Source organism: Sinohyriopsis cumingii, chromosome 12, assembly GCF_028554795.1.
Source record: "Sinohyriopsis cumingii isolate HCF-2022 chromosome 12, ASM2855479v2, whole genome shotgun sequence".
Classification (NCBI taxonomy): domain Eukaryota; kingdom Metazoa; phylum Mollusca; class Bivalvia; order Unionida; family Unionidae; genus Sinohyriopsis; species Sinohyriopsis cumingii.
In genome coordinates this window covers 59,119,719-59,142,471 of record NC_142972.1, presented here as the reverse complement: position 1 = coordinate 59,142,471, position 22,753 = coordinate 59,119,719, and the positions used below count along the sequence as shown (strand labels likewise).

Genomic DNA, 22,753 nt, shown 5'->3' with positions numbered 1-22,753 from the left:
TTGACAGTGAGCGAGGCGATTATATCCTACAGAAAACAAACTAATGTGTGGTTGCCGACGGACTGTGATAACGCGAAAGATATAGGAAGAAAAATAATCGGTAAATTTACTCAAGGTGGATCCGTTGATCATAAACATCGACACGCTAGGTTGTTTATCAACGACGCCGATATGGATTTTATAATCGCCGATACGGTATCACGAGGAATATTTTGCAATAGAGAGAATATTATCATCGATGGAGCAAAGTTAGGTACCGTGATTAGCTATCTTGACGGAGAATCAGCGCAATATACGCATTTACGGTCGTCGATGCTCGCTTATGTTAGTATAAATTTGCTGTCGATGATAAACAAATTTTCTGATATCGCGGTAAGAGTCGCAACGGATTCATTTTATATCGACAAAAAATACCAGTGTAGGCTGGAAAATTTAATCACCGATGGTAGCTCCTGGGGAACTTGGAGGATAAAAAACGAAGATATTCTAGATTATTGTGAAGACGCCGATGTTGAAGATCGCGATGAATTTCATCAAGGTAAATTTGAAAAATCTTCGATTTTGGAAATATCGGCAGCCGCATCTGCGTTTGACCCAATTTCACGCAGCAAATTTGTTTACCTAAATGGGCCTGGAGGTAGCGGTAAAACAACGCGAGTAATAAATTTATTTACGAACTCCGATATGATTGTATTGACTCTGACACATAGATTAGCGCGAGAAATAAACCAGCGTGGCGTTAATTCGTGCACGTATCACAGTTATTTCAAATACAGCGGTGGATCATGGGACTCGGTGCGTATGGGCGATAAATATATCAACAAGATCATTATATTTGATGAGATTTGCACAGTGAATTTAGATATTTTAAAATCGATATTAGCTTGGCTGGAAGGGAAAAATACCGCTGTGATAATGTGCGGGGATCACGGCCAACCTAATCCTATCGATGGCGAATCGCCTCACGAATGGCTCAGAAACTTCGTTGATTATTACGAGGAAATCGACGCTGATTATAGATCGACGGATACTTTACTAACAGAATTCAAAAAATTGATTCGATTACAGCCGAATAAGATTCAATGTGACGTCATGAGGAAAATAATCGACGAGACTCCGATGAGCGATTTTCTAAATTTGTGGCGTCCCGATCATTTGATCGTTGCTAGTAGGAAAATTGTTCGTGATATTATTCAGGAAATGTTATTCAAGCTGCATTGTGAGAAATTTCCAACACTGCAGGTACCGTTATGCTATAGGCCCGCTAATACTAGGCGACAAAATGTTAATATTATTTTGCCATGTGGAAAAGAAAAGATTTTGGTCTTAAATGATATTATCTTCGTTGATATTAGTCTCGTTAATGACGCGATAAATGCGGAAAAATCACCGTGGAAATTAGGCTACGCAACAACGATACACTCGTCGCAGGGATTGACCGTAGATGGACAAGTTTGGATTGTCGATGATAGAATTTCCTGGTCAAATTTGGTATATTTAGCCGTGTCGAGAGTAAGAAAATTATCCCAACTAGGACGAATTCGAGTAAATTATCTTAGTGACGCTGGCGGTAGTTGAGTATCTTCTGGTACTATTTGTAATTCTTCTTTGGTAAATCCGCGTTGAGGCGCTAACGAATCTAGGATATAAATAGCTGGTCTTCCTGACGATCTTGTTACGGCGGATATTTTGTGAGTTGTAACGCTCCAGGTTGGGTCGGTTGCTCTTTTTCTGCCTCCTTCTGCCTCGCCTTCCTTATATAAATATCTGACCGTGACGCTACCTAGTACAGGTTGAATTGTGGAATCTCGCTTTAGGGGTATATTCGATTTTGTAATTGCAATTGCAGGTTTCATTGCTATTGTTCGAGTTGTCTCGTTATTTAACGCGTTGATTACATGAGGCAATCTTGATACCCAATCGTGAGATCGATTATTCTGAATAAATTCACGCGCGTATTGGTATCCGAATAATCGTTCTGCAAGCGTTTAATTGAATCTTTCGACGATAGCTTGATTGTGATGAACACCTACCATACCACGACGAATTTTCACATTATTTTTTTTCATCAATGAAGTAACCGCGCCAAGAAATTCTCGACCTGGATCAACCTGGAGAAGATTCGGCCAGGTCAACGGGGATCGTGAATAAATTTCGCTAAACGCCTTAGCGATCTCCGTTGCTGTTTTATTCGATAATGGCTCGGCTTCTTTGTACCTACTAGCGATATCAACGACTGTTAAAACATATTTGTACGTGACACCGTCAACGGTATCGTGAGGAAGAAACATAAGATCCGCTTGATGGACTTCATTAGGTACACTGACAGTGAAACTCGCGTACGGTATTTTCTTAGGAGGAGGAAGATATATTTGCCAGATTGCCTGTTTTGATAGCCATGATTCAGCGGCAGATTGTTTTACTTTAGCGGCTTTGGCGAGTTTGGCGATCGCTGATTTTCCTCGCCAGAATCCTCGCGGAGAATAATATATTTGTTCCATATTATTTACCAGCGCCGAGTACTAATTTACCTTTCATCGCGCCTTTTATCAACCAGGAAGCCAATTTCTCTTTGAAACTTTTGTCAGGAATCGCGTCTAGTGCGTGAATTAGCTTGATATCAGCGAGATGCCTTTGTTGCAAATCTCCGCTGCGGTATGCGAGATCGTGATCATAACAAGCGTTATCGATGGCGTTTACTGGATCTTCACCCTGAAATGGTTGGTTATTATCGTCGAGTCTGATATCGAGTCTTGTTCCGGGTCCACAATAATTGTACCCTGGTAGATGCTTCTCTCCCGGATATTTCGCCCAGGGCAGCACAGGTAGATTTTTCATGGAGGCGGCAATGTCTTACAAACTTCGCATTCTCCTGCAATTGCGTTTCTGTTGTTGCGTGTGACGATTTCGGTTGGATTTATCGTGGCTGTGTGCGTGCGGCACTTAACACAATATAGATCCATGTATTCTAGTAACATGAATGTAATTGATTTTTCCGCCACGAAACGACGCGAGCAAATAAAACATAATGCGGTATTACCGAATTCGATTAGAATGATAATTATTGGCCCATCCGGATCTGGTAAGACGCAATTGTTATTAAATTTGATCATGCGATGGCTGAAATGGGACAAATTGTATTTGGTTGCACCATCCGTTGACGATCAACGTTGTTATCAAGTGCTAAAGGAATTTAGCGATAATACCGACGAAGGCACAATCGAATTCATCACAGACATAAATGAAGCTCCATCCGTGGAAAATTTGGACGGCGATGTTAATAATCTTGTTGTATTCGACGATGTTATGCTGGACAAGCAGACCAACCCGGCTAGGATATTCTCGCGTGGCAGACACAAGAACACCGATGTTATTTACGTAACACAGAGATATACGCAAATTCCAAAGGTGATTAGAGATAATTGTAATATTTTATCTGTGTTCAACGGCGTAGACACGCACACGTTGAGAAATATCCATCAGACCTGGTGTAACGGCGACATGGACATAAATAAGTTTAAAAATTTATTCAGCCGCGCTCAGGCAACGCCGCATGGGTTCATCACGATAAATCTTCACGATCCACGCAGTCGGTATCGAATTGGTCTCGATCAAATTTATTCATGAAAAAGCAGCCCAACGTTGCAACAAAAAACAAAAATTTATTCCTTAATTTATTTTTCCTGTCCTGGACGCTATATTTACTAACACACACGGCGCGACCAACCGATGCACTCGGTCTGAAATGCATGAAATTTGATCTCCGTAGAAGGCTTTATTTTTGAATTCTGAGGCTTCTACGGAGAAAGTTCGCGTAGGAAGGTTTATTTTGGCTGGACGCACTGGTCTGTTAAACTTCCCTGCTGCTTGACTACACATACACATGGATTGATTCATTCCTACATGCATCCAGTTGTCAATATATCATTGTCTATTTGAAAAAGCTCGCTATAATCCATGGAAACAAATGTAGTGAAAGAAATATAGCCATACATAGCTCTTGAGCGTTAGGAATTTGGTTATCTTATTAAAGAAAATACACTCATTAAGAAACTTGATGCAAGTTCTATATTACGACACATAGTATCATCATGTTCCTATCTATACTGATGCTAAAGAGTATTAGGATATCACTGAAATATTTTGTATTTCTTCTCTTTCATCATATTCTTCACAAATTAGGGCGAAAGTATAATATCAGTACCTTTCCTTCTACGTTGTCTATATAGCTACCGTAGCGCCATAATTGATGAATAAATGAGACTTTAGAAAATTTGAAAGGAAAGAGAATGGATCTTATTATACTGTTGGAAAAATAAGCTAAAATCATGGCGTGTCCAATACATAGGCTGTTCAATGTTAGGAATTTGGCTCTTTTATTATAGAGGATACAGTTATGGATCTTTGGTGAAAGTTTTCCATTACAAGATATTATATCATCATGTTCCAATCTATACTGATGTTAATCAGTAGTATCATACCATTGGATGAATTTTGTTTCTTCTTTTTTTATCATATCCTTCACAAAACAGAGGGCAAGTATTAATTCAGTACCTTTTCTTTTACGTTGTCTAAACAGTCATCGAAGCACCATAACAGAGGGTTAGACACTTATTCGTTTATTGTGTTTGCCATGACTTTTTGGGTAGAATAATCCCTGAGAGAAAATTAAAGAAGTAAGCTGTACAAAATTCGAAAGAAGAAAGAATGGATCTTACTTTACTGTAAGAAACATAAGCGAAAATCATAGAGTAGACAGATGACAAAGGAATTCTTAATGAATTTGGGAGTATTATTGTAATGTTGAACTGTGTTTCTTTCTGTAAGAATATTACTATAGTTTATGTTTTTTATTTAGAATACAGCAATATTGTCCAATTACCTCTCGTTCAGATTGATGTTAATTTGTGATGATTTTCAGGAAACATCGTTAAGTAAAGCATTGTGATCACAATAGTATTGAATATTTGATTTGTAATTGCTCAGACTCTATTTCATGGAGTTTCCACAGCTATTTGGTATCCAGTGGAAAGTGAAGCGATTGTGCACACAACAATTTATTGGATAATTTTAGTCCTTATTTTATTTGTCGAATTGTATCTGAAAGAACGTCCCCTGAAATTGAGCGCTATGCAGCAGTAGGTGAAAACTCTGTGGACATATATTGATTCATTTCTGCAACATATCATGCATGTTCTTCATAAATGAATTGTGATTGAGCTATAAGCAGGAACTCATACCAAAATACATATACTCATGTATAGATACATGCATGAATACACATAAACATGGATTGATTCATTCCTACATGCATCCAGTTGTCAATATATCTTTGTCTGTGATGAAAAGGTCGCAAAACTACATGGAAACAAATGTCGTGAAAGAAATATAGCCAGACATTTGTTCAATGTTTGGACTTTGTTTATTTTATTATAGAAGATGTACTTTTTAAGTAAACCTTTTCTTCTACGTTATCTAAACAGTCATCGTAGCTCCATAACAGAAGGGTAGACACTCATTTCTAAGTTGTGTTTGCGATGACTTTTTGGTAGAATAATCCCTGAGAGAAAATGAACTAAGTAAGCTGTACAAAATTCGAAAGAAGCAAGAATGAATCTTACTTTACTGTAAGAAACATAAGCTAAAATGATCGAGTAGTCAGATGACAAATGAATTCTTAATGAATTTGAGAGTATTATTGTAATGTTGAACTGTGTTTCTTTCTGTAAGAATATTATAATATCTTATGTTGCTTTTTTTATAGAATACAGCAAGATTGTCTAATTATCTCTCATTCAAATTGTTGTGAATTTGTTACGATTTTCAGGAAACATAATCCTAGTTTAGCATTGTGATCACAATGGTATTGAATATTTGATTTGTATTTGCTCAGACTCTATTTCTTAGAGTTTCCAAAGTGAAGCCGATGTGCACAGAGAACTATTTATTGGATATTTCAATTCCTTATTTTATTTGTCGAATTGTATCTGAAATTATTTCCCCACAAATTGAGTGCTACACAGTAGTAGATGAAACCTCTGTGGACATATATTGATTCATTTGTTCAACATAGCATGTATGTTCTTCAGAAATTAATTGTGATTGAGTGATAAGCAGGACCTCATACCACAATACATATAATCGTGTTTAGATACATGCAGGAATACAAATAAACATGGATTGATTCATTTCTACATGCATACAGTTGTTAATGTATCCTTGTCTACGTGAAAGATTTCGCTATAATACATGGAAACAAATATAGTGAAAGAATTACAGCCATACATAGCTGTTCAATATTAGGATTTCGGTTATCTTTTTATAGACGATACACTTGTTATGTAAACTTGATGCATATTTTCCATTACAACATATTATGTCATCATATTACGATCGATACTGATGCAAAAAAGTAGTATGATATCACTGAATATTTTGTACTTCTTTTTCATCATATCCTTCACAAAACAGAGTGAAAAGATTATATTAATTTCTTTCCTCTTATGTTGTCTAAAGAGTCACCGTAGCGCCACAACTGATGAATGAATGAAACTGCAGAACATTCGAAAGGAGGAAGAATTGATCTGATTATACTTTATGGCTCTAACTTGAAATGATAGGGTCAGGTGACATCACTAAAATATTCTGGATTAATTTCAACGTAATGTTGTTACGTCAGAGTTTGCAATTGATTTTAAAACTGAATAGTCATTTGATCTTTCTATTTCTGTGAAGTGTAAGGGTCGGAATGATCATCAGTGTCATGTTGTTTCTGAGAGTGGGACTGGAAGGAAAATACACCTCTTGAGCCATTATGATTATGATGAGCCAGTCTTTGACAATTTAATCTAGCAGGAGGAGATGTATATCTCTTAGTTCACTGCCTAGATTTTCAAGGAAGAAACTCCACAAGCATCTTTAGTTTCATTGGCAAGATCACTGACGGGTGACCACTGATGGCATTAATTGAAATTATTAAGTTTTACACTTTGCATTCTCTCAATGGTCTTTGTCGTTCAGGTTTCCCCTTTAATAATTTTATTTTTGAAAAGATTGGAACATGTTTTCTCTCAAATACATAGCCTGTTCAATGTTAGTAGTTTGGTTATGTTATTATATAGTATACTCTTATTTAGTAAGGTTAATGCAAGTTCTCCATTACAAGACATTATATGATCATCTTCCTATACACTGATGTTAGTCAGTTGTATCATACCATTGATTGTTTTGTATTTCTTCGTTTGCATAATATCCTTCAGGAAACAGTACATAAGTAATATATCAAGATCTATTCTCCGCGTTGTCCAAACAGTCATCGTAGCACCATAATAGATGGGAAGACAATCATTTTCTTTTTCTTTTTGCCATTATTTCATGTGTAGAAGAATTCCTGAGAGAAAATGGAAGAAGTAAGCTGTAAAATATTCGACTAAAGGAAGAATGGATCTGATTATACTATAGGAAACATAAGCTAAAATCAAAGATTAGTCAGATGACAAAGTTATTCTTAATTCATTTTATAGCATTATTGTTACGTTGAATTGTGTCTTTCTGTAACAGTATATAATATTTTTTTCTTTATAATAAAGCAATATAATCTCAGTACAACTCATTGAAATTTTTATCTTTCTGTTAAGATGTTCAGGAAACGTCATCCTAATAAGGTATTCGGATCACATCGGTATTGAATATTTGATAATTTTTTGTACATAATATGTGTGAACAAATATCCTGAGTTATGTGGTAGACATCAGAATGTGATGCCTTTGAGCTTACTCAATGATTGTTCTTATAATTCAATTTTTTTAATTGTATTTGTCTAATAATACTTGAAACCGAATTTGGAAACATTGTGTTCCATGACTGTGTTTACAACAGGTGGTATACCTGAAATTCATTTTTCATTTTTCGCCTAGGTTTTGGATGAGTTCACGTTTTACAGGCAGCGTCTGTTAGACTAACTATCCAAAAAGGCCACCATGCTTTACTTATGAATGTGTTGCTGCCTTTGCGTCCCATCTTAATATTTACTATAACGAACTAGCAACCAGTGTTTATTTGAATATTTCGTTGACGTTTATATTTATTACTCCTTCGTAAGTAATGCCATTTCTGATTGAAATCTTAGCCTAATGTTTACCAAAATGGCTACCACGCTATCGTTATACAGGTGTTGCGGACTTAGCATGTTAATGTACATTAAGTATAGCTCGTTGTGAGTAATTTCAATTTGGGTTAATTCATTCTCGCAAATATTAGTATTAATAACTAATATTAATATTATCATTGCAATTTTCTTATTTTTACGAGATTAGTGAACTTATTTGAATTGGAAAGCAAACCTTTAAGTACATTATGTTTCTCAGAGAATTCTTACCCAAGCACATTACTTAAAACCCCTTCCAACCACCCCGTCATGCGAGTATCTATTTTCTCTTAAGGCTTATGGCGGCAAGAGCTGATAATGTGCAAAGGTTTTTGCCCTCGGTCTGTATGAATAGACTATGAAAAGAGAGTTATTCATCTTTTTGTCTGTGTTACATTCAGGATGTTTTGTAGGCTTATATCCTGATATAATGTGACTGGGTAATTATTCCTGAAAATATATTTTAAAAATTTATTTTCTGGTTCACATATTCTCCTGTATAAGTTTAATTTTGAGAAAAATGGAAAATGTTTTCTCTCTATCGGCATTAGAAGGTGGCAATGACAAAAGATCTACTCTCAGCCTTCAAGAAATATCGAACTTCAGATTTATGTGGCTTGGTATTAAGGCTGCTTAATAGTTTCCAATACACTTCCAAGCAAAACCATTTCTTTCTTCCATTTTACATGTTTTTGTGTATAAAACAATCCTTGAAAGATAATAGAAGAAAGAAACTGCACTAAAAACAATTAAGAATGGATTTTATTATTCTATTGAGAACTTGAGTTTAAATGATAAAGTCAGATGATAACTAAATCCTCGGTGAATGTGATAATAATTTTGTAGTATGACTGCTGTGTGTAATGGTATTACCGTCGTATTTTGTTTCGTTGTAATACAGCAATGTAATCTTGGTATCACTGATTAGATTGCATGACCTTTTCTGTTGATCCTCGGATAATATGATTCTAATAAGGTATTGAGATCTCATAAGGATTGAGTATTTGACTTGCATAATTGCTCAGATTCTGTTTGAATACATTTCCATAGTTATGTGGTATCATGTACAATCTGAAGCCTTGAACACACAACAATTTTTTGAATTATTCATTTTCTTACTTTATTGGATTATTTTATTTAAAATAATTTTTGAAATTGAGTCACATGCATTCATAGATGAAGACGTTGCAGAAATATATTGATTCCTTTGTGCAACATAAGATTTATTTTCATGATAAGTTAGTTATGTTAGTTGAGATTGAGCAATTAACTTGAGATGATACAAGCAAGTATGTCTTCATATATAGGTGGATGGATACACATAAAAATAGATAGATACATTCATGCATGCATGCAAATATTAGTGTGTTGTTGTCTATAATGACACTTTTGATGTAATAAATGCAAACAAATATAGTGAAATATATATATATATATATATATATATATATATATATATATATATATATATATATATATATATATATATAGCATCACATAACATATTTTGAATTAGTAATTTGGTTATATTATTATCGATTATACACCTATGAAGTCAGGCTGATGCAAGTTCTCCATTAGAACATTTTATATATCATGTTCATGTCTATACTGATGTTAATCGATGCTGTCATATGATTGGTTGTTTTGTATTTCGTCTTTTTGAGATCTATCACAAAAACAGCGCGTTATTATTATATCAATATATTTTCTACTACTTCCTCAGAACAGTGATCATAATCCCAGAACTGGAAAATAGCAAATCATTTTTGCATTCCATTGAGAATATTTTTGTGTGTGAAACAATCCGTGAGGTAAAATGGAAGAAGGAAACTGCAAGACATCTGAACGAAGGAACAAAGAATCTTATTATATTGTAGAGACGATGAGTTGATATCAGAGAGTACAGTCAGATTACTAAGCAATTCTAGATGAATTTGATAGAAATATTGTTATATTGCATTTTGTTTCTCTCTGTAACAACATTACTATGTTTTGTTAGTACAGCAACGTAATTTTGCTCTCATTCATTGAATTGGATGACATTTGTTAATGATTTCCAGGAAATCTCCATAATAGGTCACTGAGATCTCACAAGGATTGAATATTTTATTTTCTATTGCTTAGATTCTGTGTCAGGAAATGTCTAAAGTTGTGTGTCAACCAGCAGCATGTGAAGCCTTTGTGCACACACAACGATTTAATATTCAATTTCTTATTGAATTTCTCTAATTTTATTTGAAATAATTTCCAGAATTGGAATGTTGTTTATCAGTATATGAAAACTTTTGCAGAAATATGTGAATCCATTAGATTGTAAAATCATTGTTTCCTTCCAATGACTACGGTTTTCATTTTTAAAAACATCATTAATGGAAAATGGAAGGAGGAAACTGCACAAAACTTCAAACAACGGAATAGAAGGGTTGACAATCTTAATTCTTTCTTCCATTGACCGTGCATTTATGTGTAAAACAACTCCTTAGAACAAATGGAAGAAGAAAACTACACAAAATTTGAAAGAGGGAAGAAAGAAGCTAATTATCCTATATAGAAAAACATTTGTTTAAATCATAGATTATAGTCAAATGACAAAGAAGTTATGGATGAGTTCGATAGTTATAATGCTATGTTGTTTTATTTTCATGCTGCAAGAATATTACTACGTTTTGTTTATTTTTCTATATAATAAAGCAATATAATCTCAGTATAGTATCATTTATTAAATCTGGTGTCATTTTGTGATGATTTCCAGTAAACATAATCCTAATAAGGTATTGATATCGCACAGAATGTAATATTTGATTTTTAATGGCACAAATTCTGTTCAAATAAATTTCCAGAGTTATATGGTGTCTAGCAGACTTTGTGCACATACAATGATATATCTTATAATTCAATTTCTTATTTTATTTGTCAAATTTTATTTGGAATAATTTCCAAGAATTGATTGATATGCATCAGTATATGAAGATGTTTGTGGAAATACATTGCAACACATTATACCATTATCTATTCTGATGTTAACCGGCATTGTCATATTATTGATTGTTTTGTATTTCTTCTTTTTCCTCATATCATTCACAAAACAGGCCGTAAGTATCAATACTTGTTTTACTTCTTTGTCGAAGCAGTCATAATAGAGACAGAAATGCATTATATACTGAATTTTCGTCATTTTACTCTTTTAGATCAAAATAAGAAAAACATTCTAAGGATTTCTTTTTATGTTTTATTTGTATTTAAGGAAAATATAAGGATAGTGAAAGCAAAACTCAACCTGCAAGAAAACATTTGAATGTAATTGCGATTATAGCCCCATGATTTAACTTTTGTTTATTATCCATATTTTTGTTAATCTTTTTGTTGCTGAAATCTTCAAAGCAGGCATGATTATACGTATGTAATGTTTTAAAGCAAGCTTCAAAACAGCATGATCGCATAGTATTTGACTTCATCTCTATGGGGTAAATGTTGGTGAAACAATATTCAATTATTTATTTCAAGAAAAAGTCACAGCAAATACATATGTTTTTTATATTTACATGTACACAAAGCAAATATATGCTGATAAATAAATGGAGCTATCATTCTGAGTCCTATTCTTTCCTCAATCTAATACTCAAGCGCTTTATTTAAGCAATGGGATGCTTGATTGTTATTTAATGTGCTTTCTTAAATGTCTCTTTTAAAAGTGTGCTGCCTACAAATTTAAGATTGAAACTATTCAAATCATTAAGAATGTCCCCCTAAAAAATTGTTTTCCTCAGATGAGCATATTGTGGAGAAGAAAGTTCGCTATGTAAAGCAGAAGGTTGCTGATGTAAAGCAGAAAGTTGGAGAAGTAAAGCAAGATGTTGACATTGTAAGGAAGGAAGTTGGCATTGTAGAGATGGACGTCGGCAATGTATATCTGAAGGTTGGTGATGTAAACCAGGATGTTGACAATGTAAAGCAGGAAGTTATGAATGTAAAGCAGCAAGTTGCTAAGTCAAATCAGAAAGTTGGTGATGTAATGCAGGAGGCTGACAATGTAAAGGAGGAAGCTGCGATTGTAAAACAACAATTTGCCAAGATAAATCAAAATGTTGGTGATGTGAAGCAAGACGTTGCCTGTATAGAGCAGAAAGTGTGCGAAGTAATTCGGAAAGTGTGTGTTGTAAAGCAAGAAGTTGGCTGTGTAAGGCAGGAAGTTGGTAATGTAAAGCAGGAAGTTGGCAATGTAAAGGATGAAGTTACCAATGTAAATCAGAACATTTGTGATGTAAAGCAAGAGGTTAGCAATGTAAGGCAGGAAGCTGGCAACGTAAAGCAGGAAGTTGGCAATGTAAATCAGGAAGTCGGCAATGTATATCGGAAACTTGGTGATGTAGAGGATGATCTTGGCGATGTTAATCAGCAAGTTGGTAACGTAATGCAGGATGTACGCAATGTAAAGAAGGCGACTGCTGATGTAAAGCAGCAGGTTGTCGATGTAAAGCAGCATGTAGAAATTCTCGAAAATGAAGTTGTTGTAAAGCAGCAAGTTGGTGATGTAAATATGAATTTAGAAATTCTCCATGATAAAGTTGACGTTCTTAAGAAAGGTAAGATGTTTACACAAGCTACTCAACTTTTTGTGCTCTCATCGTGTGATCTGGAAATTTTTCAGAATTTAGTCATGCAGTTAAAACAGGCATGTGCTTTGATTAATTGGTAATTAAGAGACATATTTAAACAAATATTGGCATCCTTTAATTTTTCATTTGGTTCCTTTCAAATTTTGCAATGCGAATTTGGCCTTTTGTATGTTACAAGAAATGCTTGAAATCGATTATCTAAAATATATATATATATATATATATATATATATATATATATATATATATATATATATATATATATATATATATATATATATATATATATATATATATATACACGTATTTGTTCAAGAAATAAATCAGTGAGTTAACATCAACTTGCATGTTCCCGCACACTATATTGTCCATCATGATGCCATATAGTTTTACATTTTTAGACTGTTTTATGTCCATTCCTTTTGTCATTAGTTAGAAATAATTCTTCTCAACTTTTACTCTTTCTGGACTAGCTATGATCATGGAGTTTGATTTGGCTGCATTTACTGTCATACCATTGTGCTCACACCAGTTATTTAGTTTTACCATATATTTTTTTCAAGTTAGTACTAATCTCATGACATGTTGATGTAATGTTATATAATGTCATGTCATCTGCGAACATGTTGGTAGTGGAGAGCTCAGGGTGAAGTGGTAAATCATTGATTTCATCAGAAAGTGTAATGATCCAAGAACTGATCTATGTAGAAAACCTGACTGTATCAGTTTCCTATTTGAATGTTTATGTACAATGGAAACGTGTGATTTCCTGTCTTCAAGATAGGTTTGAAACTAAGTTAAGCTTTCATGGTTAACGACATCTGCTGAGCTTTTCCAGGATTTTGTGATTTACAAGGTAAAAGCCTTTGTAAGGTCAACACTGTACAAACAAGGTTACTTTGATCTATTGCTGTGAAACAATCATCCACCATTCATTTTAGTGTAGTTAGGCATGAATGTCATTCACGGATGATTGATTGGCTTGAATGTAGTAAATTCATGATTCCAAATTTTTAAATTCATTACAAACATATTTTTCTAATATCTTTGAAAGCGATGATAAAACTGATATTAGTATATAGTTATTCATATCAGAAAGATCTCCCTTCTTGTTTATTGGTGATACTTTTGCCACGTTTATCCTGTTTGGAAAAATACCTGTGGAAACACTTACATTGAAAATATGCATATGTGAAGGTCAATCAAATGAGATGAGAGTTTTAGTAGTTTAGGACATATTAACGAGACATATTGCTGTTCTGATATCAAGTTTGTCTTAATTCATTTAAAATGATTTCAAGACCTATTTTAGGTATTTTGAATCACTCTTGTAAGTGTTGAGAAAATATGCTCATTTAATTCATCGCTGGAGTTTCTTATGAGCTATGAGATTCACATGTTTTTTGTGTATATTCGCTAAGTAATCATTGAGTGTATTTCCAGCTTCAAAAGGTTCTTGCCGAATCTTCCTATTTTCATCGCTAATAGATGTAAATGGCAGGTTTTTTACGGATTTGCATCTCAAGCCATTGAAGGTTTTCCAGAGGTTTCTAAGGTTCTTTTTTTATACTATCTGATATTTCAGTGGAATAGTTAGTTTTTTTTGCCTTTTGAATCATTACTTGATTTTGTTTCTCCATAATCTGTAGTTATCTGTATCTTTTAAATAATGAAATGTATCCGTTGTCTTCACAGCATACACTGATATGTGTGTGTGTGTGTGTGTGTGTGTGTGTGTGTGTGTGTGTGTGTGTGTGTGTGTGTGTTTATCTGTGTGAGTGCTTGGCCTATGACTAGTTAGGTATAGGTCAGCTTGCATTCAACACGTTTTAGTCTGGAAGAAAATGGGTAAGACTTTGCATATATGTAGATTTTGTCGTTAGTTTGTTTAAGGAACATATATTTCACTTTTGCAGAGAATTTAAAATTTCTTTAACTGTTATCAGCAGGTACATCTAAGTGGATTAATGTTATCAACATGTTACTATTTTAAAACGTTTGTACTTCAGACATTGCTGAAATCAAAGAAACTCTTAATAAGATGACCGATATTGTGAAGAGAGGAGGACAAGGTATGTACTGTTTTAATTGAACAATAACACCAGAAATATAAGCAGTTTCAAACATAAGCGTTTCGTGTACTACCGCCGTATATTCATCTATTACAAGCGATTTTTCAAAATTCTGATTAAGAATTACCCTTTTTGCATATCAGCAGAACTATAGGGATTTACCCATACATTTAAATTTATATGGCTGCTAACCACAATATATTTTATATGAATTAAAATACGGGGGTAAATACTTGGTGTTTTACAAACCCAATGATAGTTACATATATTTGTTTGCATTAATTATTATGTAACAGTAACTTAAAGATTTGGTTATCTCTTATTTACCATTTACCTTGCTGTTTAGTTCTACTGGTCATAGACCCAAAGGGCTAATGAAATGGTCTAATGTCTTTTGTCCATCTATCTTTTGTTGTCTATCCATCTGTTCACACAAATTTATTACCGCTACTAACCCTAAAATATTAGTAGGATTGCCATGAAAATGTATACATAGATCCCATGGTCTATCCATCTGTTGATACATATTTGTTATCACTATTGCCCCTTAACCACGTGGACGATTGCTATACAAATTTACACGTTGACCCCAAACTCTCCTGGACCATATGTGATATTAATGCTGATCAGATATCTGCTATAGCCACTACAGCAAACATCTTGAAAATCTTGGCCGTATTCCTCCAAAATGGATGGTCTTATCAACATGGCATTTTCACTCTAACACCTCGTATGATGTTTACGTATTCCAACATGAAAAGGATACCGATCTGACATTCAATATGGCCGTCACAGCAGCCATCTTAAAAATCATGTTATTGATATTACTTCTGAATATATGGTCATATCAACTTAGGGTTTTTGGTCCCTGCATGACAAAGTATCTACAGTGCTCTCCTTTACTAATCACTCCTTCTCACCTCTGTCCATGTAGTTTCAAGTCTCCTGCTCACCCTCTTTAAGTAAGTGAGAACGTTTGCCAATAGCTTCTTGGTTGTTGGTTTTCCTGGGGATTTTCCATTTTCTTCCTGCAACAGGTATACTCGCCACAATGCATATCCTATTATGTTATGAAAAATGGCGTTAAGCCACAGAAAGACCAATAACATATGATTTGCATTATGAGTCTTCTTATGACGTCTATGAAACTCTTGCCAATCTGAGGTCCAGTATAGCCACAAGAGGCCATATTAAAAATCTTGTAATCTCTATACCTCCTACATAGATGACCACCTCAACATAGATTGTCACTAAAAGGCTTCGTACAATATCTAGTTGGCCCTGAATGATAATGGTGCTGATCGCACATCCAATATGTCTTCCACAGTGGCCATGTTAAAAATCTTGTTGCTACTACTATATGGATGGTCATGTCAATATGGAGTTTTCACTAAATAATTCTCATGATATCTCCATGGTCTTAAATAAAGGTGCTGCTGATCTTAATTCCAATAATGCTGCCATGGCAGCCATCTTCAAAATCTTCTTATCACAACTCCTCCTGAACAGAAAATTATATTGACATGGTCTTTGGACCAAAAAACTTATTATGGCTGCCTAGTTGGTCCCAAATGAATATGGTGCTGATGTGTTGTCTTAATATGGTGCCATGGTCGTGTTACCACTGCGTATGCAGAATGAATGATAATATCATCTTTTATCATCTGTTTATGGTGTCTGCTTAGTCCTGAATAGACACGAATAACCCTGAGTATGACCACCATTATGATTATAATGAAAATATTGCTGCCTATGCTCCTCACAAACGGATGTCTATATCAACATGGAGTTTCACCAATAGGCTTCTTTTGATTCCAGGTTGGTCTTAAATGATGGTGTAAGTCAGACATCTAATATGGCTGTCATGAAATCCTTCCTGTCCGTATTTCCTTGAGTGGATGATCAGGATGACATGGATTCTGACCAAGAGATTTCTAATGATGTATACTTTGATATAAACGAAAATGGTGTCATTCTGACATCCAATATGTCTGCCACAGCAGCAAGATATAAAATCTTGTTATCGCTGAATAATATCGGAGATGGTTTCAACACTCAACAGTTAAAATGAAAAAATTGTCTTTTCTTCGGGTGTGGATTGGGGTGAGTTGGGGTAGTGATAAACTGGCAGATCGCAATGAGGTGAATACTGGGTCATGATATCCATTGTCACATTATTGTATCGCTTTGAGTTCGAAAGTCTGTATTGAATGCATATATTTTACAGGTAGATACTGAGAAAAAAATATTAAATGTAATGCAGTTCTAATTTTCTATGTAGAAGAGTTACAGATGGTGACTGGTGAAAGCAACTAACCCATCAGTTTGGACAAGATTCCTTCACAGTCATCTCAGGTAATCATTAATTATTACACTGTTAAGCATGTATATATTTCCATCAACTGTGTATTTGATTATAGCCAAGTGTTAATGTTAATACATGAGCAATAAAGAAGTATGTTTATGTCATTTTAAACATAAACGAGAATAAAACATCATGTACACGTGATTCGAAGGGTAGATATTACATTTTTATGTATATTTAATTTGCATTGTTTGTTTGTCAGGTTTTTTAATATTTTAATTTCAATATATGCTATTCATAATGTAACATTGTATGTTGGACATGACCTTATCCAATATAACATGTATAATTTTGCTATGTTCTAAAATACCAGCAGAATCTAAAAAAATGGTTAGGTAATAGCTGTTACAGCTAATTCTCGACTGGGGGTGGAATTTGCTGAGCACGTGCTAAATTTGACACCATAAAATTATTTACAAATTCAGATATTTAGATCAGAAACAAACGTATTACGGTATGAACTTAAAAATTGAACATTTTTAGATTACCATTTTCGTTTCAGTTGTGAGTAATCACCTTCATAACTAAGTTATTATCAGGGTGATTTTATCAATCATGTGCACCAACATAACATTTACAGCATCTGTTTCCCAGAGGCGATCATGTTTTATATCATCATTATTCAGTACAATGCATGGAGTATTTATTTAATATTCCAGTATGTCATTTGTTTGGATGTTTTATTTTGCAATAACATTAGAATGTCGTATAAGAAAGTTTTAAGTTGAGTAATGCTGTTTCCATATATGATCACAGGAGAATTGCATTTAATTATCACATCTGTATTGGTGAAACATTGGTTCTAAGTAATTTTCGAGACGGTATCACATCTGCATTAAAAATGTGTTCCCTTGTTCACTATTTTCTTCTTCTGAACTGTGAAAGAATTGTTCACTTCTGAATTTTTCACTTCTTGTTACACATGAGAAAAAATGTCTTGAAGATTTTGATTCTTTTATGTACAGTTTGTTTAACAAATTACACAAATCTGCAAAGAAAATTGAATGACTTTACGATTTCAAATTAATAGCAAAATATGTTCCAAACCACTCATTCAAAACCTGTGTGATTAATACTTCTATAATGAAGTATCAAATTATGACCGTTTGTTTAATACTTTGTTTGATTAGTGCAATCCGAATTAATTTAGTTGTAAACACTAATAATGGGATTGTCAGACCATGAGCTAGTGAAACCTACTTGATCAACGCTGCTATAATTGGAGCGTAATTGAAGACATACCCATTTATTGAATTTCATTGCATTCCAGATCATAACATATAAAGGTGACTTGAAATACCTTTGTCATCTTTGGTTACACGGAAGCGTTATTATATTTTATATATGTATTAATATAACAAAATGTCTATTCAGAAATCAATATAGAATGGCTTTAATATATGCTTTTTGTGAAATATTTTCAAATGTTTTAAAACTTAGTTTGCTCAAAAAAGAGAGAACGAAATAAAACAGAAATATATATAGCATAAAAATGTAGGCATCAACAGCAAAACACACATTCTTTCCTCCTTAATTGAATATAGAATGGACCACTGATATTTGATTCAGTGTTGTCCTATCCAAAAACACAACAAAAAAAGTTTTATCTACACAAATTGTAAATACATATACACATCATCAAGAACAAAATGAAATTCAAATGACCTCTAATACAGATATCAGATTAGAAACTCGGAAATCAAAAGAAAAAAGGCAAGAAAACTGACCCAACAGATCTAACTGCTTGAATGGAATGAGTACTAGTCGAGAAACCTAAAACTGGATAAACTTTTGCAGAAATGTTTTAAAATAAAGCACAGAGACCTCAATTCCAAATTATGTTCTTAAAATTGTGATTTTTTTTTTAATAGGGCAAATGTATAAAAATAAAAAGAAATAAGGACAGGGATAATAATATAATAGCCATCAGATTTCAATAAGGAGGCATACTTTAAGCGGGGCATTCACAATTAGAGATTTTACTCGAAAGATACAAAACCAATGATACCATTATATAATGTTATATTATTGTGTTACTGTTCAGTAATTCTTTTCCAAACTATTTTGGGGTAAATGCATTGCGACGAAAGTACGATTTGAATGATAGATCTATAAAATCCATGGAATGCATTACTGCTTGATAGTTTTGAAAGTGGACCAGATATATTATTTCATATAATACATTTTATTTTCGATTCTTGTTATAGTAAACATCTTAAAGTTATTTTTGTTGCAAAAATCTAAATGCTATAGCTGATGCCTATATTGTTAAAGATTTCGAGTTGAAATTTCATAATGTCATAATGTCTATCTCACGTACATGGAAGATCTGAAAATCAACCTTTTAAATGTTCTTTCGATGTTTCGAAAAGAGTACTAACTACTAAAATAAATCCGATTTGTGTTTTCCATAGCTTTTGTTATAATATTTCACATAGTCTTAACCATCGTGGCATGTAGGCTGAATCAGTTCATAAATCAAGCTGAATTATTTAGTCATAGTCCAAATCTGACAGCATTCCTGACAATGGAACATTCGGTTTTCTCACCCGCAAAGGAGTTGCCACCCACTCAGACATTCCAATTGTCATTTTGTCATGATGGTATTTTCTTCAATGACTATGCATATGCAGAAAAAGTCTACGCCGTGTTTGGTTGTTAAAGCCTTTGTGGCTATCATGGTTTGCATTTGAGGATGTGTTCATCTCGCCGATATCTTCAGGATGCTTCATGGTCCTGCCACGTGTGCGTGCAAGCTGTTCCTTCGCATGTTTGTCACTGGGAATGGTTTGGGATACACTGCTGTAAAAAATCCGAGCTGATTTGGAGCTGTTAATGGAGATCGATCAACATTTATAGGTTGAGGACAGTATTTGTGATTGGAATTTCTATGGCAAGTCATCACTATGCTTGCGCAAGCAAACCTGGCATGAATGGATATGATCTGATAACCCCAAGAAGTTGCATCACATATTTTAGATATTAACAGCTTATTTTAATGGACAATGATACAGAGTGTATGCCTGTTGGTGGATTCGAATGCATTGATCGCGTGCACAAAGACATGGAAAAATATAACAGTAACAGCAATGGACAATGATACAGTGTATGCCTGTTGGTGGATTCGAATGCATTGATCGCGTGCACAAAGACATGGAAAAATATAACAATAACAGCAATATCAAATACATATTTATTGTTGACCTGGAGTACCCGCACAATCTTTACAGCAGACACAACAGACACGACTGGCAACGGACGTGCTGTTGGTGACACAGGTTTGGTTGTCCACGTATCAGTAAGGGATAATAAGTGACACTGGCCTCAAGTACACAGAATGTACGAGCCGGTATTAAGCTTGCATATGAAATATAATTACATAGTTCGTCTATGAAACCTAGTTACATTTACTGCTAGGTATATATGTATTCGTGAAGTTCACCATGTGTTGCGATGTCGCTAGCGTGTTAGATGGCTCTTTATATTCAGAATGCGAATCTGAGAACAACAATGCCCGATGAGTTGGAAAGGACTTTTTGAAACTAATGAATAATGCTGTATTTGCCAAAACAGTAGATAATTTACATTAACGGATCAGAGTTGATCTTGTCCATGAGAGTGACCAAAACAAGGTCTTGGAGTCCTGGAAGATCTTTGACTCTTTGCAGTACACATCAAGAACTCAAAACTAAAGCTAACCTCACCAACCTATGTTGTTGCGTCTGTGTTGAATTTTATCCTTATTAATAAATACTGAATTTTATTATGATAAAATGAATCTGAGTTCCGGTGACAACATGAAGATATTGTACGCTGGCACGAACTCGTTGATGCACATCACTGTCGATGACATGTACACAAATATGGCTGAACCAGGTCTGAACAAAGACTTTGATACCAGTGAGTATCAGCGAAACCAGTCTGTTTCCAGCTTTAAGTTAATAGATGAGTGTTTGGATAAGCCTGTTGAGAAATATGTGGGACTGCTCCCCAAAATGTTTCAGATGATATTTGGTGGCTCCAAAAGCATTTAGACGGCAAAAGAAGTTCCATGTGTGATTGTGCAAAATGATCTACCGATACTAATCCGTATTATGGATCCGTGACCTCATAAATAATTCATGCGCGTGTTATGTCTACGTAAATGTCCCACAACTGTACGTTTAAATCGTTCCAGAATAATATAATTGTGATATATGTATAAATGTCTACCATGAACTGGGAAATATATTTTTGTTAACAACTGCTTTGAGAACATTTTTGCCAGGATCCACTTTAAAAAGCCGTGGCTGTTTTAGTGGTCAACGTGTATAAATACTCATAGCTGCTATGCAGCGTGTCATTGCAAAGAGATCCCCAAGTGTTATCTCGAGGATTTCGATATCATCATCAAAAAACCAAAATATGGTGTGATTTCTTTTCTACACCAATCACCGCAGGGCGATCTCCACAGTTGTCCTAATATTTAAATCGTGGCCGCTTTGGGACTTTATTTTTGAATAACTTGCTTGTTAATTTGGCACACGGTGGCACAACCTGTGAATGTTGTTGAGTTGCTCAAGATTGACTTCATGGACCAGGAAAAGTTTCAAGTTTTGTTGCATAAACTCATTGAAGACACGGCTGAATTATACGACACCAAAGATGATTTCTGATGTAACTCCTATTTTACTTGAAATCAACGCTACGATGCAGCATGTCATTGCAAACAAACCCCACGTTACCGCGATGATTTCAGTATCATCATCAAAACCAGAATGTGATATGAGTTTTTTCTACACCAGTCACCACAGGTTAATCTCTACAGCTGTCCTAATATTTACTCGTATTTGGGGTCTCTAACTTAAATGACTCGCTTATTCATTATTCATTAGTAGACAATTGCGCAGCCAGGAAAATTTTTGGGCTTCCAATGAGCGTATACGAGGATGAATAATGACCTTCGACAGAGTATCACATTGGTGACGGTTAAAGACTCTATAACTCTCCTATGCATACACCAGCCCACACTCCACTGTCTTCGCGATAAAATCTCCAACATACGTAGTTCTCAGTTGGCTTGATGATACTAATCATATTCCCACGGGGCAACACATCTTACAAATCGAATACAATATAAAGCCAGACATTGTCAAGATTACCTCACTGCTCCCGGTTGATCTGACCTATTATTCCCTTAGCGACAGTTATGAAGCATCCGCCACGACAATGCAAGGATCACAGAGTTATATATTATGCGGGTTTGTGCCAACGGAGGTACTGGTGATCTGATATCAATTACTCACGCGGCTCCTATGTATATTTCAGGTCACAGAATGCTTTGATCTAGATTAGTAACAAAATTCCATAACTTCATCAGTCATACTACTAATCCCATTATTATATTACCAGATCTTCCTGGTTACAAAACAAGAAGAAATGTTTTTCCTTTTTTTCTATCTCCATGTTATGCATTAATATGGAAGAGTGCTTCAGGATGGAGGCATAAGCCTCTGGCAGGATTTATCCTCAAGGTGAACAGTTGGTCAGTCTCTTTTTGATTCTTAAGATG

At 34.5% G+C, this 22,753-nt stretch overlaps 1 protein-coding gene across 2 annotated transcripts in view; it reads left to right on the top strand.

Moving 5' to 3' along the window:
* Positions 1-9,719: 9,719 nt before the first annotated feature.
* Positions 9,720-22,753, top strand: part of LOC149786550 (uncharacterized) — a 24,053-nt gene continuing 11,019 nt past the window's right edge. Inside the window, exons 1-4 of one of the 2 annotated variants that reach the window (XM_089977052.1) lie at positions 9,720-11,241; positions 11,917-12,732; positions 14,775-14,837; positions 17,119-17,192. In XM_089977052.1, coding sequence (XP_089833178.1) covers positions 12,039-12,732; positions 14,775-14,837; positions 17,119-17,153 — 792 coding nt within the window. In that variant the 5' untranslated portion in view covers positions 9,720-11,241; positions 11,917-12,038 and the 3' untranslated portion in view covers positions 17,154-17,192. Of the gene's footprint in view, positions 11,242-11,262; positions 12,733-14,774; positions 14,838-17,118; positions 17,193-22,753 lie in introns of those variants that run through there. The other variant, XM_089977051.1, reaches the window with a different exon arrangement.